The 15,848-nt window shown below is 43.3% G+C and overlaps 2 protein-coding genes across 2 annotated transcripts in view; one reads left to right on the top strand and one right to left on the bottom strand.

Moving 5' to 3' along the window:
- The window catches only part of INTS11 (integrator complex subunit 11), a 527,013-nt gene that overhangs the window by 305,296 nt on the left and 205,869 nt on the right, over positions 1 to 15,848 (bottom strand). The gene's annotated exons all lie outside the window — the stretch shown is intronic.
- LOC142209454 (phospholipase A2 homolog otoconin-22-like) lies at positions 1,907 to 4,824 on the top strand. The gene is made up of 4 exons (XM_075278443.1): positions 1,907 to 1,962; positions 2,841 to 2,985; positions 3,394 to 3,503; positions 4,240 to 4,824. Exons 1-4 carry the CDS (start codon positions 1,923 to 1,925, stop codon positions 4,386 to 4,388), a joined length of 444 nt encoding a protein of 147 aa, XP_075134544.1. The 5' UTR covers positions 1,907 to 1,922; the 3' UTR covers positions 4,389 to 4,824.

The raw sequence follows: 15,848 nt of genomic DNA, 5'->3' as shown, positions 1-15,848 counted from the left end.
GAGGCGCACAGCGGGGAGGACAATAGAAGAGGCGCACAGTCAGGAGGGCAGTAGAAGAGGTGCACAGACAGGAGGTCAATAGAAGAGGCGCACAGTCAGGAGGACAATAGAAGAGGCGCACAGTCAGGAGGGCAGTAGAAGAGGCGCACAGCCGGGAGGACAATAGAAGAGGCGTACAGTCGGGAGGACAATAGAAGTGGTGCACAGCTGGGAGGACAATAGAAGAGGTGCACAGCGGGGAGGACAATAGAAGAGGCATACAGCCGGGAGGACAATAGAAGAGGCGCACAGCCGGGAGGACAATAGAAGAGGCGTACAGCCGGGAGGACAATAGAAGAGGCGTACAGTCGGGAGGGCAATAGAAGTGGTGCACAGCTGGGAGGACAATAGAAGAGGCGTACAGCCGGGAGGACAATAGAAGAGGCGCACAGCCGGGAGGACAATAGAAGAGGCGCACAGCCGGGAGGACAATAGAAGAGGCGCACAGCCGGGAGGACAATAGAAGAGGCGCACAGTCAGGAGGGCAGTAGAAGAGGCGCACAGCCAGGAGGACAATAGAAGAGGCGTACAGTCGGGAGGACAATAGAAGTGGTGCACAGCTGGGAGGACAATAGAAGAGGTGCACAGCGGGGAGGACAATAAAAGAGGCATACAGCCAGGAGGACAATAGAAGAGGCGCACAGCCGGGAGGACAATAGAAGAGGCGTACAGCCGGGAGGACAATAGAAGAGGCGCACAGCCGGGAGGACAATAGAAGAGGCGCACAGCCGGGAGGACAATAGAAGAGGCGCACAGCCGGGAGGACAATAGAAGAGGCGCACAGTCAGGAGGTCAGTAGAAGAGGCGCACAGCTGGGAGGACAATAGAAGAGGCGCACAGCCGGGAGGACAATAGAAGAGGCGCACAGTCAGGAGGACAATAGAAGAGGCACACAGCCGGGAGGACAATAGAAGAGGCGTAGAGCCGGGAGGACAATAGAAGAGGCGTAGAGCCGGGAGGACAATAGAAGAGGCGCACAGTCGGGAGGACAATAGAAGTGGTGCATAGCTGGGCACCACATCATCGATTTGTGGGAATATAAGTATGAAATTCACCTGAGTTGTGTGACCTGGACTGTATGTGATGTAACTTGGCAAGGAGAGAACTATTACCTGTAGGGGTCCCCCAATATTTATGTGGGGGAACAAATAGGACAGTATTACTTATGACTGGCGATAGCACTATTACCTGTAGGGGGGAGATATTTAGGACACTATTACCCATGTGTATTAACCCTATGATAACATCAGCCTTATGGTTGCCTTCTATGGCCTATAAATGTAACTACATGACTGGCAGAGCTACACGTATACAGTCACAGAATCACTAACAGCCCTCTGAACACAACTACAAGGCTGATGGGGTCCTCAGCGAACACGTGTTTGACTCCCCCCCCCGGTCCTAGTAACAGGTCCTGCACATATTTGTGCTCTCAGGGACCTCCGCTACATATCATCAATGTGCAGCCAATATTTCTATACGGGGACCATTGATGGGTCTGCTCGCGAACAATACATAATATATCAAGGACTATGGATATACTGGTTGAGAAATAGGACATTGTCCACACAGTCCATGTAATATCCTGTTTCTTAATTTGTCGGAGCCAGAATCTCATAAGCTTGGTAATAAGAGGTTAGACGTCTTTAGATGGAGCCTTGTTATTACAGGGTCACTACGCACGTCCATTGCTAATGCCTATGATACCTCAATGTAATATTGATAAATACAGTACTTACATGGTCTCCGTACCCCGTCATTTTCATTGTGACCATGGGGTGTAATTATAATGAATGAAAGGTGGAATCCCCGGAGTGCCCCTATATAAGGGCCGCCGAGAGTCTGGACATCTACAGTTCCTGCTACTGACACAAGAACTCAACATGGCCAAGTGTCTCGCAATAGGACTCGCAGTGATAAGCAGTGAGTATCCCCAAATATCCCAAGGATATGCTTTACATTACATCTCTATGATATGGGTGATGAGTAAGTGGATGTAGGGTAACATGAAGGTCTCCTAATATTAACCTGATATTATGGCAGCCTTAAAGTGAATGTCCGCCCTGAAATCTCATTTAGGGTTTTTTTATTCTAAATCGGTTCAGAATTAATTTGCTAATATTTCTAGATATTAATTGGAGTTTATTTTTGTGACACAGAGCTCTAAACCCGAAGCATTGTCCAGCTAAGGCATAATCGTGTTAGCTACATCTAGTCACCACTAGGGGGCTCTTACTGTATTGTACCAGGAGACAATATACAGTTTACACAGCAAGTTATCTGAATATACAATGTTAATATATATATATATATATATATATATATATATATATATATATATATATATACAATGTATACCTCCTAATGAAAACATGTCATCATGATACATCCATTTTAAAGGGGGTATCCGGTACTCAGCTATTAATAATCAATCCTCGGGGTAGGTCACCTATTTCTTGGTCTGACACCTGGGACCCCATAGATCAGCTATTTGAAGATGCTGTCATGTGCCGATGATGTCATGTTCGTTGATCACATGGTACAGCTGCAACTCAGTCCTATTCAAGTGAATGGGGCTGAGCTGCAATAAGAAGCATAGCCCTTCTGAGTGTTATTTAGTGAAGAGGCCACAGCATTCATCCAAATTCTGCAGTCTCTATACACAGCTGATCAGCTGGGGTGCCGGGTGTTGGACCCTAACCGATCAGAAATGTACCTATTCTAAGGATTGTCACCAATAGTTCCGTCCTGGACACCCCTGTACGTTTAACCCATTATTTGACCCTCTTTTGTTGTTGCAGTCATTGCTCTGGTCTCCAGCACCCCAGTACAGTTTGATGAAATGATTAAGGTGACAACTATCATTTATGGTCTGAACAACTTCTCGGACTATGGCTGTCATTGTGGAGACAACACCCTGGGAAGGCCTGTGGATGCCATTGACTGGTAATACAGCATTGTATCTTTATTTGTATAGATGAAATATAGATCATATACTTAGCGCTCCTCTGTTATTCCTCTTGGAAATGCATGAATAAATGATCATATAAGACCCCTCTCAGCAGCCCTACATAATATAACACTAGCAGCACTGATTCAATATGCTCCTAATGTACAGGGGCATCCTTTACTGACAAGGAGCAGGGTAATATTGATATTTGTAGACATTTCCAGGAGGAGTAACAGAGGAACAGTCCAGGACAAAGTTATTTACTAAAATAGAGATTTAATATAAACTTTTTAGCAATAAGATGTGTTTATGGAGTTTTCAGGATTTTTTGTTCCTATTCTGTAATCCGTCCTGTACCATACATCAGGGGCGCCTTGATATAAGTAGTATGTCGTATGTTTCAGGTGCTGCCATGAACAAGCCTGCTGTTACAATGAGGCCGAACTTAGCGGCTGTAATCCGGTGACCCAAAACTACCGATTCTACACGGAGGAGGAGCAGAAGGTTAAATGCAGTAAGTGTCATAGATCATAGATGTATATGTGTATGGTGCTATAGATAGCGGATATTACATGACCAGCTCGTGTGTATTGAGACAGGACAAAGAGTCTTAGAATGGAAAACATTGATAGGACAAATTCCAAATTATATTACGGCCTGTCCCATTTGTTTTCCCTTGGATAAGCGGCATCGTAGATGTCTCACAAACCCTTAAAGTACACTTGCCGTTTCATAAGATTTTCAGGATAAGCTGTTTGTACTTTGTATTCCTCTCTGAGCTAGTGGTTGAAGACTAGCTGCCATACACTGTGCACAGTAAGAAGAGGGAAATCTGCTCTATAACTCAGGATCATGCAGGACATATATAGAGAAGTACTGACTTGTACAGATGTAATTAAAGCTCTTTGGTAGTGATAGAAAGCTTCTATTTAGCTCCAGAATCAGACTGAACCTGTTGTTCTTGTCGTATCTCCTGCACATCCTGCTCACCCCTATCCTCTCCATAGACTTCTATAGACATGAGTAATCATGTGACCTGCACTTTGTCTGTTCTGCAAAGTGCACATATTTTTCTAACTGGAGAAAAGTCGCAGTACATTGAAGCTTTCTTCTCACCATATGCAATGTCACAGTATTTTCTACATAGTAGCAGCAATGTGTCAGATGTATGTCACTTATGTTTCCCTAGAGTTTTGACTAAAATAAGTCAAATTATGTAAAAGTAATGCGGAATATTTCTTTATGTGCAGTGAAAGCTCGTGATCGCTGTGAGAAGATGGTCTGCGAGTGCGATGAAAAGGCCGCAAACTGTTTCCGGAAGGAGCTGGAAAGTTACAACGTGTATTTCCGTAATTTCTCCTCGCTTGGAGCCTGCAGGGGTCCCCGGCCTTTCTGTTAGGAGCGCAGTGACGTACAGAAGCGACAAGTTACATAGGCCTTAGTAGAGTAGAAATATATGTAGTGAACATACAGGACGTAATATTCAGCTCAGGCATACCAACATAAAATACTACATTCATGTCCTTTACTAATAATATCGCACTTATTTTCCATGTCTTATGGGAATATCCAGGACTGTGATATCGATTGCTGTGACCTCCTCATTCCTTACCAAGCACAGCGCCGTACATTGTATAGTGGCTGTGTTTGGTATTGCAGCTTAGTCGCATTCATTGGCTCAAAATCCTAGTCCCAGAGCTAGTGCACAGCTGATATGTTAACCAGAGCACAATGTCCATATAGCACATCCTCCCCTTGGTTCTAGTGCCTCCATCTACCGAATCTTCATTGTATTTGACCCTCCATGTACATTGTAGAGCTGCCTGTGACCACCTGTCTGTACAAGCAATGAAAAAGTGGTCACCTAGCCAGAAAGACAACTAGGTAACCCGACATAGCATAGCCGGAGCAATGTAGAGAAACTAATATAGAATCTACTAATGAATGTCAGACTATTCTGTTACTATGGTGGCTTAAAGGGATTGTCCAAGGAAAAAAAATGGCTCCTTTTCATGTATGTAGGACATAAATATAACATTACATGTAATTCTACAATAGCGGCACATGGCAGATATCATGTAGGGGCACAATAGCTGCTTTCTGTAAGGATATATAGGGGTATATAGGGGTACACATAAGGGCACCTGCTTTTTGTATTTTTGAAATGAAATGCTGAAATAAACTGGATTGTATGTCGGCCTAGAATTCATTGTGTTATTGGAATTTGTTGGAAAATTTGAGACGCTCTTGGTCTAATCCCAAACACCACCCCATGTTCCAAATTATTATGCAAAAGGGGCAACACTGAGGCTCAATGGTTAGCACATCAGCCTTGCAGCGCTGGAGTCCTGGGTTCAAATCCTGCCAGGAACAACATCTGCAAGGTGTTTGTATGTTCTCCCCGTGTTTGCGTGGATTTCCTCCCATACTCCAAAGACATACTGATAGGAGAAAAAAAATTGTACATTGTGATCTCTATATGGGGCACACAATGTACATGAGAAAAAAAAAATATTATGCAAATCATATTTTGCTCTGATTTTCCCAAATGGTCGATACAAATGTCCAAAACTCCGCCGTTATAGCAAAAATCAAATCTTATTGGACAAACATCTCAATAGGCCAAGTCAAATGAGAACATATTAGCCCTTCTTTGATGTCACCTACAATTCTCGCATCCACTGAACTTGGGAGGTTTTGGATGGTTTCTTGGCAGGATGTCAGAATCGCCTTCGGAGCTGATGTTCTCATGTGAGCTGCCCCCACTCTCATAGATCTTCTGCTTGAGGATACTCCAAAGGTTCTCAATAGGGTTGAGGTCAAGGGAAGATGGTGGCCGTACCATGAGTAACTCTGCACGGATGCCCATAGTAGCACTCGTAGCTATTCGTCGCTGCATGAGATGGTGTATTGTCCTGCATGAAGATGATATTGCTGTGGAAAGAACAGGTCTTCCCTTTTGTACCGTGGAAGAAATTGGTCAGTCAGAAACACCATATACTTTGCAGAGGTCATTTTAACTCCTTCAGGGACCCTCTAAGGGCTAACAAGCTCTCTCCCCATGATTCCTGCCCAAAACATGACTCCTCCACCTCCTTGCTGACATTGGAGCATGGTTGGGACATGGTGACCATCCATCAGCCATCCACCACTCCATCCAGGGTTGCACGGTATTAGTAAACCAGACTGTTTCCGCATTAATCTTCATGTATGTCTGGGCCCTCTGCAAATGTTTCTGCTTTTATGCACTTTTTAGGGGTGGCCGAATAGTAGGTTTATGGACAACTGCAAGTCTCTGGAGTTCCCTAAACCTTGAGATTGGTGGGACCCCAGAGCAGTACCACAACTACCACTTCAGCAGTCACAGTTGCTACTTTGGGGCCCACAACCTATTCAATGACCTTGACCTGCTGGAGTAACCCCTGTCTACTTACTGATCCTCACTCCTGCTCATGGCCGCCTTTGTTTCTCCTTTTACCCGCCATATCACGTTTCAGACGCTGAATAGCATCAGGACACTGCTGACAGCGATATGATATGGGATGCATAGTGCCCCCTGGAGGCTAGAGGGGGAAGCAGAGGCGAGCAGGACCAGGGATTGGTAAGTAAGGACATGGAACTGCGGCAAGAGTATTTGTCAGGTGTGGTTTCAGACCCCTGAATACAATGGTCAGAGACCCCGGGGAGGAGAGCAAACATAATAAAATTAAAAAAAAAAAAAAAAAAATGTTACTCATCTCTCCTGGACTCCGACAGAACTCCCTTCTATTTTCGGGCTGGTATCACTCCACATAATGGCGCCAGGTTAAACCACAGCTGTGATGTCATTGAAGAGGACTCGCGCCGGAGCCCAGGAGAGACATTATACTATGTGGAGGGGGCCCCTCTGTGCTCAAAATCAATCACAAATCTCTTAAAGTACGATGGTCATGCTTACGTTTTCACAAAATATTTCACGCTTCCATACCATGTCCAAGGCATTGCACTATTTGACACTGTTTGTCAGCAGAGACTATGTTTCTTTCCCATACTACTTGAAACCTGTGGCTTGCTTAATAATGTGAAACATCTTAGGTTGAGGTCTCATGTTGAGGAAACGCAGCTGGTTTTGTTTGCAGAGTTTACAGCGAATTTTTGAGTCAGTACAAAAGGAAATGTCTAAGAACTTCCTTTATAGATTCCTTATCAAGCCACTCCTGACAATGGCTCAGAAAATGCAGAAAAATATGCAAAAAAAAAAAAAAAAAAGTGCTTCCACAATGTGGGTCCCTACTTTGCCAATATGCAGCCTTTGGGTCCCTGCAAAGCGGATCGGACTCCGGCTAATCCCATCCACACACGGAAGAACAAGGAATCAGCAAAGATGCTCGTGCTTTGAAGAACTGAGTTTCCACCGCAGTCTTTTCCGTAGTGTTTTTTTTTCTGCGGCTCACTAGGTAGGGGTCTTACTCTTAGGCTAAGGCCCCACAGGCCGGAACGCCGCGCTAAAGCACTGCGGGGTAACATGGACCCTACCTGAGCACCAAACACAAGCGGAGTGACGTATCGCTCTATGTAATGTAATAATCCATATGCAATGTATTGAATAAAATGACAAGTGTCAGTGTCTCAATGAAATCCAGTCTTTATTCGAGCTGGCTGCAGTTTTATTAAATTATACATATTTGCTATAAGATATATTACTTAACATTTCTGTACATGATATCCTTCAGTGGTAACAAGATAATAGATCACACGGTATATACCAGTATACCCTTGTAATGTATTGCTTCAAGGCTGAACACAATGTATAAGCACGTATATAATACAAGACAAGCCATGCGGTACACACAATGCATATAATGGAGGGATCTAGGACTGGCGGAGGAAGAAGAAGAGAGTCTATAACGTGAATATGAAGCTCTCTGTAATGTCAGCCATGACAAGATAATAACCCTGCGCCCGGAGATGTCGGGAGACACAATGGCGCAGTGTATTGAAGTGGTCGCCCATAGCAATCCATCTCAGCTTTAATTCCATATTCCGTATTCCGCTCCTGCAATGAAAGCCGTGCTGGGATTGGTCGCTATGGGTGACTAAAAGAGACCATTTTAATAACTGTGTCCCATATATTGGATAGAACATCAACAGACAAAATGGCCGCCTATGTTGGTGACATGACACCGAGTCACCCGAGCGACAATGTTAATAACTGTGGCTCAGCAGAGTATACAGTATTACCCCTTATACAACCCTCAGAGTATTGTATATATTACCGTCGTGTCATGGCGGTAGCTTAGAATTATTCTGTTCTCGCAATAATAAGAATCCGAGCTTCGGCGGGCTTGTGTTTTATATGGACAAAGCTGCAGTATAAAGCATGGTGCAGAAGAGTCCTGAAAGGGCAAGAGATGGATTTAAGGCGACCTTATACTCCTATTAGACAATGGCTTGGATACGACTAGACATTGGCATAAACATGGCGCGTCTTGGTTGGGCTGACGTGTGAGGATGGCTTACATGTGCCATGAGGCCACAAAATACTCACTGGCCCCAATGATCAAGGCAGCGGAAAACAGAACCCATTGAAGTCAACGGGAGACTTTTTTTTCCACGCCGATTCCGACGCAAGTTCCGCGCCAGAATCAGCGCCAAAATACTCTGTAGTGATTGTATTACAGCTACAAGTCACGGATCGGCTGTACTATTGACCTATGACGTTGCCAATCTGGGGTCGTTAGACCTGAGATCGGGTCTAGACTTGTAGCTTTAACCCTTAAGTACTATCACGGTGTCTATCATAATGATATGTGTAGGATAGTGGCGTATGATAGACACCATGATAGGACTTAAGGGTTAATCTGAAGGTAATAGCCTCGTATAAAATCCATTTTATGATTAAAGGGATTGTATAAGATTAGAAAAACATGACTGCATTCTACCAGAAACAGCGCCACTCATGCCCATAGGCAGTATGTGGTATTGCAGCCCAGCTCCATTCAAGTGATTGCAAATGCATTGGGTACATCCCATCGATTCCCTACTTTTTATCACAGGCTTCTGCTTTTGACCATGTGATATAATAAACTGAACTCTTCTAGGCGCCACTACCAGTAAGGCCTATGTGAAACCTCCTGTGCCCGGGGGATGTTATTCTGTAGATTCCTTGTTATTTTACACTCTATCTGGACCAGCCAGACAAATCATAAGAAATAACTTTATAGAATTTTATAATGTTACATAAAGTTTTCAGTCTTGGCTGTATATACAAGTCCTTGCCAAGACATCATATGTCCGAGAATCTCAAGCTGATAATGGCGGCCTTCTGAGCCAGGGACAGTCTTGTAGATGATCCCAATAGTGTAACGTGAGAATCGGCGCAATCTATAAGTATTAGAAAAGTGCTGTAACTCATAACAACCAGATTGTCACATCCAGAGGTGCTTCTGCTGATGGGGAGTCTGTCAGCAGGACCAGTCATCTGCATATTGACATGAACAGCAACACCAATTTACAAAGGAAAAACACCATTTGATTCGGGTGACCCTAACCTACCTGGGTTGATATGCTGCATTCTGGTGACAAACTCCCTTTAAGACGTCTTGGAGATTGGACTTACCCTATGGTGTTATATATACCGTATGTGAATCTTGGTTGTACAATAAAGTGGTTATTTGGCGGGACCATCTGAGGGTCACAAATTCCCATAAGCTTTTCCTATAGGTCCAGCATTTTTGACAACAGTTCACCGTAAGCAGAGCTGTAACCACTAAAACATGGCGGGACTTCTGTCTCACAGGAATAAGAGGTCTAGGACAGTCTTCAAGGAGGTCTAATGTTCGGATGAGGACTTTAGTGGTTTGATGGTCCATCCTCCTCACACGGAGAACCTTCTGGAGATTTCACTTCTTTATTGTCCTCCCTCAACATTTTTTTTTTTTATACATTTTTTATGAATATCAGACAAATCATTTCTTCTTATGCGTTGCCTCCGAATCCGCTATCGGCAGGACTGACTGAAGTAAACACTTCGTCGGCTCAGCTTTTCCGGGTTGTTGGAAGCCATGTGAGAAAATTCACGGAAAATATCCAAGTAAGTGGTATCACCTGCAATGTAATGGAGTCAAAATAAAACACAGTAAAAGAGAACTACACCCACAAATTGTTCTTGGGTTATGGCTGTGAAATTGAAAAATTGGGGGTTCCTTAGATATAAGAAGTGATGGTGAACTCCTGGGAAAATGTATATATAGTGTAGGGTGGGAGGAGGCGGGGCATGACACAGGGATTCACTTTATGGCGTTCTGACTTCCTGTGTCATGCCCCGCCCCTTAGGCCCTGCACTATGCATAAAACAATGGGGGAGGTCGATGAAACTAAGAAAACCGTAACTAATTGCAACACGGTTTCTTTCTATTCTTTTAGTGCTCTTAAAAAGCGAAATCTGAGCTGTGATTGGTTTCTATGGACATTTAGGGCAGTCTTGACTTTTGATACGGATAACCTATCAGATCAGTGGGGGGTCCGAGACCCCCAGCACACCCTCCGGTCAGCTGCTCACAATATTCACCAATGCCATATCTATATGGTGGAATTCAAGGATGCCACAGCCATGGAAGATGCCCAGAAATCTCTCTTTAGGAACCTCCTGGATGGGCGGATATACAGTAAGTGCCGGAGTACTTTAGAAGAGTCGCTTCTAGCACCATGCATCTCTATATTTTCAGGTGGATCAGATGGTGTGCAGGTGTCGGACCCTCAGATACCAATGACCTATCCTCAGGAGCGTAACTTGAGGGGGGGCAGAGGGTGCAGTCACACCAGGGCCCAGGAGCCTTAGGGGCCCATAAGCACTGGCATCAGTATTGAGATTGCAGCTTCCATCTGACCCATAAACCAAGGAGCCCCACAGATTCCCCTAACCACACTAAGGAGGATTAAACTCCTTATCACCCGTAACCATCACTATCAAGAATTCACAGTAGGGATGAGGTAGGGGGCCCCGGACAAAAGATTACACCAGGGCCCACAAGACTTTAGTTATGCCGCTGCCTATCCTGATAGGTCACCAGTATCAAAAACACTGGGAGGCCATGAGAACCCATTAAAATGGCATAAGGATGTTATCTATCTTTTGGGCCTGCCTAGTGTCTGACGGGGGAATTTAACATCAGTGGAGGGGGCGCATCATTCTCATAAGGCAGCTTTGCATATCTCATGGGAAGAGGCTTCCAAAACAAATATCTCTCTACAGGATCCCATTATATTTTGGGGGAATTATTTTTTTTATATTGCTCTGAAATTGTAAAAGAAAAAACAAGACACCTCCCAAAACCGATGTTTACCAGGACCCCTTATGGTCTCTACATCCTGGTCCCATTAGTGAAAATGCCCTCTGGGGCCCATCGTTGGGTCAAGTGATTGGCTGAGCGGGTACTTCCTGTATGTGGTGAGGGACCAGGATGTAGAGACTGCCGGGGACATGGCAGCAGTGAGGATGACCAAGGAGAGTATGGCTTTTCTTTAACCCACTCTGAGCCATATAAAAAGGTTCCCCTCCCTAGGAACCCCTCGAAATGTAGGGAGACGCACCCTATATGTAACTACATGTCCTTTAGACCCCATCATGCATGATTATGTTCTGCCTATTGGTCATCTATGATCGATCCTTATGGAGATCTGCATGTCACCCATATTTATTGCTAGGTCTGGTACCACATATGGTCACCGGCCACCAGCACTTATGACCCAGCTTTGCCATTTTTTCTATAAAATCCCATGTAATAAAGGCGGCATAGCAAAGCAAAAGTAGAAGCAGTGTAGAAATGTGTGGAGGTGTTAATAAACAGGCCAAGAAGCAATAAAGACGCAAGCAGGTCGCAAGAAGAGTTGGAGTATGACTTTTATTAACAGTGTTTATAAAGACAGGTTGAGGAAAGAATAAAAACATCGGGGTTTCCGTGTATGTGCGCGTTCTATAGTCTCTATATAAAAACACATCAAACACCTTTGCATTAGGTCTAAACTCTTTGTTGCCAAGGGTTCAAGTGTCACGAGAAGCCTCATCTGGGAACGGGGGGTGGAAATAGTACAGAGGGAATGACATACAATATTCAGAAAACATCAAAAAGTTGACCAGGCAAAAAGAAAATGGCACCAACCGGTGCAAGCAAGACATAGAAGATAGAGTATGCATCAGCCTATATACAGCAGGAGGGGTTCTCATTGTGCGGTTGGTTGTATAGTCCTCATGCACTCCCTGACTATTTTTTGTTGAAGGGGTAGGGGGTCGGGTCTGTGATAGGATAAGGTACGACTGACCACTTGCCATTTCCGCTGGCAATGTATAATATCCATGAATTCTGCTTTACAATTATAATATATACACTTTGCAGGCCGCTGCAGTCAGAATTGGCGCACAAGTTCCTCAAAAAGCACACAAGTGCTCCAAAACAAGGGGGCAGCACCAGTTTCAGGAGGTCACGTACATTTGCAGCAGGGTACAACTTCACAATTGATCAACAAGAGGCTAGGTATATACCGTCAGCAAGGTAACAGCTGCTTTAGAAAATATCACATTGTTTTGGAATTAAGAAAAACAAAAATCTGTCAACACCAAAGATGTCAAAATCTATAGAAAACACTAAAGGAACTATACAAAATAATACAGTTTTTGTGATTCTTTAAAAAAAAAAAATCCTGGTAATAAGCAGGACCGACAGGCTGATCCCTGTATCTATTCAGCAGTAGCGTCCGATAGATAACCTACTTCCTATTCTACTCCACCAAATAGTCTTGTCATGGATATCAATGGTCACATCCTTACCAATGGTATAGAAGCCATTTAGGTCGTAACATTGATTTAGGCGGTGATCTGATCGGAACCGGTAACAATGACACTTTTACTCTAGGAGGACTATGTATGGGAAAGGGTCTGAGTGGGTGCTCACTCTTATGGACAACATGATAGTGGTAAATTGAATAGGAGTTATGTGGTGAAAGGTTCAGACAGTATATGTGACATGAATACATATTATAGCATATTTTATTAACAAAGTTTGGCTCCTTTCTGTGAAATCCTGAGCTGAAATCCATATTCTTTCTCTTGATTCTGTATTGATAGCTGAAATCTGAACCCCACTTCCCAGTGGAGTACAGGTGGATGGACTCATGTGTAATGCAGGAAAGCTGAGGGTGGAGGTTGGGGTCACTTCAAACACATACCTTAATCCTTTTAAAACCTAGATCCTGGTGTCATATGAAAGCAAAGATTCTCAGCTTTCATATGACATAAGGATCTAGCTGTATTTTTTTTTTTTTTTTTTAGATATCGCCATTTGAAAACAGGGTCAGGTTTGATATATATGTTCCCCATCCCAACTGTGTGTTCAGCTGGTGATACAGCGAAAAATAATACAGGAACAACTGCGGTCTTGGTGTCATATGAAAGCAGAGAATCTCAACTTACACCAGACATCAGTTCTAAATTATAATATGCCTGTAGGATATATTTGTAGGAAGAAACGACCCTCCCCACCCCCAACCTCCCTGCATTATACATGATCACACCCACCTTTTTCACTGTGAGAAGAAATAAACAGATTTCAGCAAGCAAAAACTGAAACAGGAATAGAAAGTGGATTGCATAGAGAGGTCACAAAGGCAGCCAGAAAATCAAAACTTGTTTGACAGTTTAGTTACTCAAAAAAAATTCATTCTAAAAATCAGGGTCTGTCCGAGATCCGACTTCACCAGTATTCCTCATATGCATCTATGCTATGTCAGGGGATTATTTCTCTATCTTTGACATATAGAAGGTAAACTAGTTGATTCCTTAAAGGGATCCTACGGTATAATTAAAACAATTTTTTTTCTGCCTACCATTTAGGAATAGCCTTAGGAAACGCTATTCTTCTCCTACCTTTAGATGTCTTCTCCGCGCTGCCGTTCAGTATAATTCCAGTTTTCGTAGTTATGCAAATGAGTTCTCTCGCAGCACTGGGGGTGGTCCCCAGCGCTCAAACAGCACTGGGGGCGTCCTCACTGCTGCAACAGAACTCTCCAGCGCCGCCTCCATCTTCTTCAGGAACGGGTCTTCTTTGCGTCTTCTTCCGGCGCTGGGTTCAAACTTCTAGGCCTAGGGCAAAGCCGACTGCGCATGCCTGCTGGTCACAGTATTGTAAGCGGCCATTTACTTGTGGCCGGCAGGCATGCGCAGTTGGGTTTGCCCTAGGCTTAGAAGTTTGAAGCCACCGCTGGAAGAAGACTCGTTCCTGAAGAAGATGGAGGCGGCGCTGGAGAATTCTCTCACAGCATTGGGGATGCCCCCAGTGCTGTTTGAACGCCGAGGCCCGCCCCCAGTGCTGTGAGAAAACTCATTTGCATACCAACTAAAACCAGTTTATATACTGAACGGCGGCGCGGAGAAGACATCTAAAGGTAGGAGAAGAGCAGCCTTTCTTAAGGCTATTCCTACGTGGTACGCAGAAAAAAAATTGAGTTTTAATGATAGGATCCCTTTAAAGGGGTTGTTCAAAGTTTCTAGGCTATCATCTATCCACAGATGGGTGACAACTGTATGATAGTTGTTCCTCATCCTCCTGGACCTAGGTTAGAAGGCTAGGTAAATAACAGGGATACTGGGGCTAGTTGGGTGGGCACGCCTAAAGATTTACTTTCTGAGTTGCCTAGGTTGAATATTGGCTCCGCCCATGAAGTGACTGCGTCTATTCCAATAGATATAAACAGGAACTGAGGTCAGCGATACGTTGCATTTTTAACTATAGTCACTTACTTAGAATAACTAATTTAAAATAACCATTACGGCCTTCAGATACAATATATATATATATAATATATATGTATAGATATATATACAATTCACATTTTACGTAACATCAACAAGCTTATTTAATAACATGCAAATAGCATATAGTCAAAGCAACCAACCAGATTTATGATGGATCAATTCACACATCTTATTGGCTGCTGGGGGGTCAGGGGTGTCTGTGCATCAATGGCTTTCACCAACCATATAGAATACAGAAAAAGAGTCTAGTAATATGAAGATATTGCTAAACAAAAGTAGAAAGGGAGATGGCCCACCCTTGTGGGTGGTCTTTACCATAAGGACCGCCCCTGAGGAACCAGAGGGTTGGCTATTTGCAGCATGTTACTAAATCTGCCTGATATTCAAGGATGTCAAATTTCCTATAAAATAAAACACAGGCAACGCAACTTCTAAGAATAAAATATATATATATATATAAAAAACAAAAAGTCACAAAATCGCAATAAAACATCTACTTCCTTACGGAAATGTGTAAAAAGAGAAGTAGCATTTCTGATATATGTCAATCATTTCCCAAATAAATTCTGGAAAAACTTAACTTAAAATTTGAAACTTCTAAATTGATCCCAAATGTAACACCCATCCGTATGACCAAGAGACAAGACAAAGGGTATACGTGAGACACAGAGCAGGTAGAGTTCTTCCTTAGGTCAGGAAACCAGCAAAGCAGTATAGAAGTCTGATGAGTAACACCGGATGGTGGACTCAAGAGTCTGATACAAAAACATGAAAAAATCATAAGAAAAAACAACCGCAACTAAATAGGGGGGTCATCATAAAACAATATACTGAATATCCTACAAAATAAAGCAGCTCGGACCTCAGGCAGCAGTATACGACATGACGCAGACCATTAGTGGACATTATACTGCTCTGTTTGGCATAGACCAGAATAAATTACAAAAATGAAAATAAAAACTGTACAAAAAAATCACTAACAAAATTACATTTACACAATATATATATATATATATATATATATATATATATATATATATATATATATATATATATATATATATATATGAT

This window comes from Leptodactylus fuscus, chromosome 6 (genome assembly GCF_031893055.1).
Source record: "Leptodactylus fuscus isolate aLepFus1 chromosome 6, aLepFus1.hap2, whole genome shotgun sequence".
Classification (NCBI taxonomy): domain Eukaryota; kingdom Metazoa; phylum Chordata; class Amphibia; order Anura; family Leptodactylidae; genus Leptodactylus; species Leptodactylus fuscus.
The sequence above is the reverse complement of the archived record's forward strand: the minus strand, read 5'-3'. Positions and strand labels throughout refer to the sequence as shown.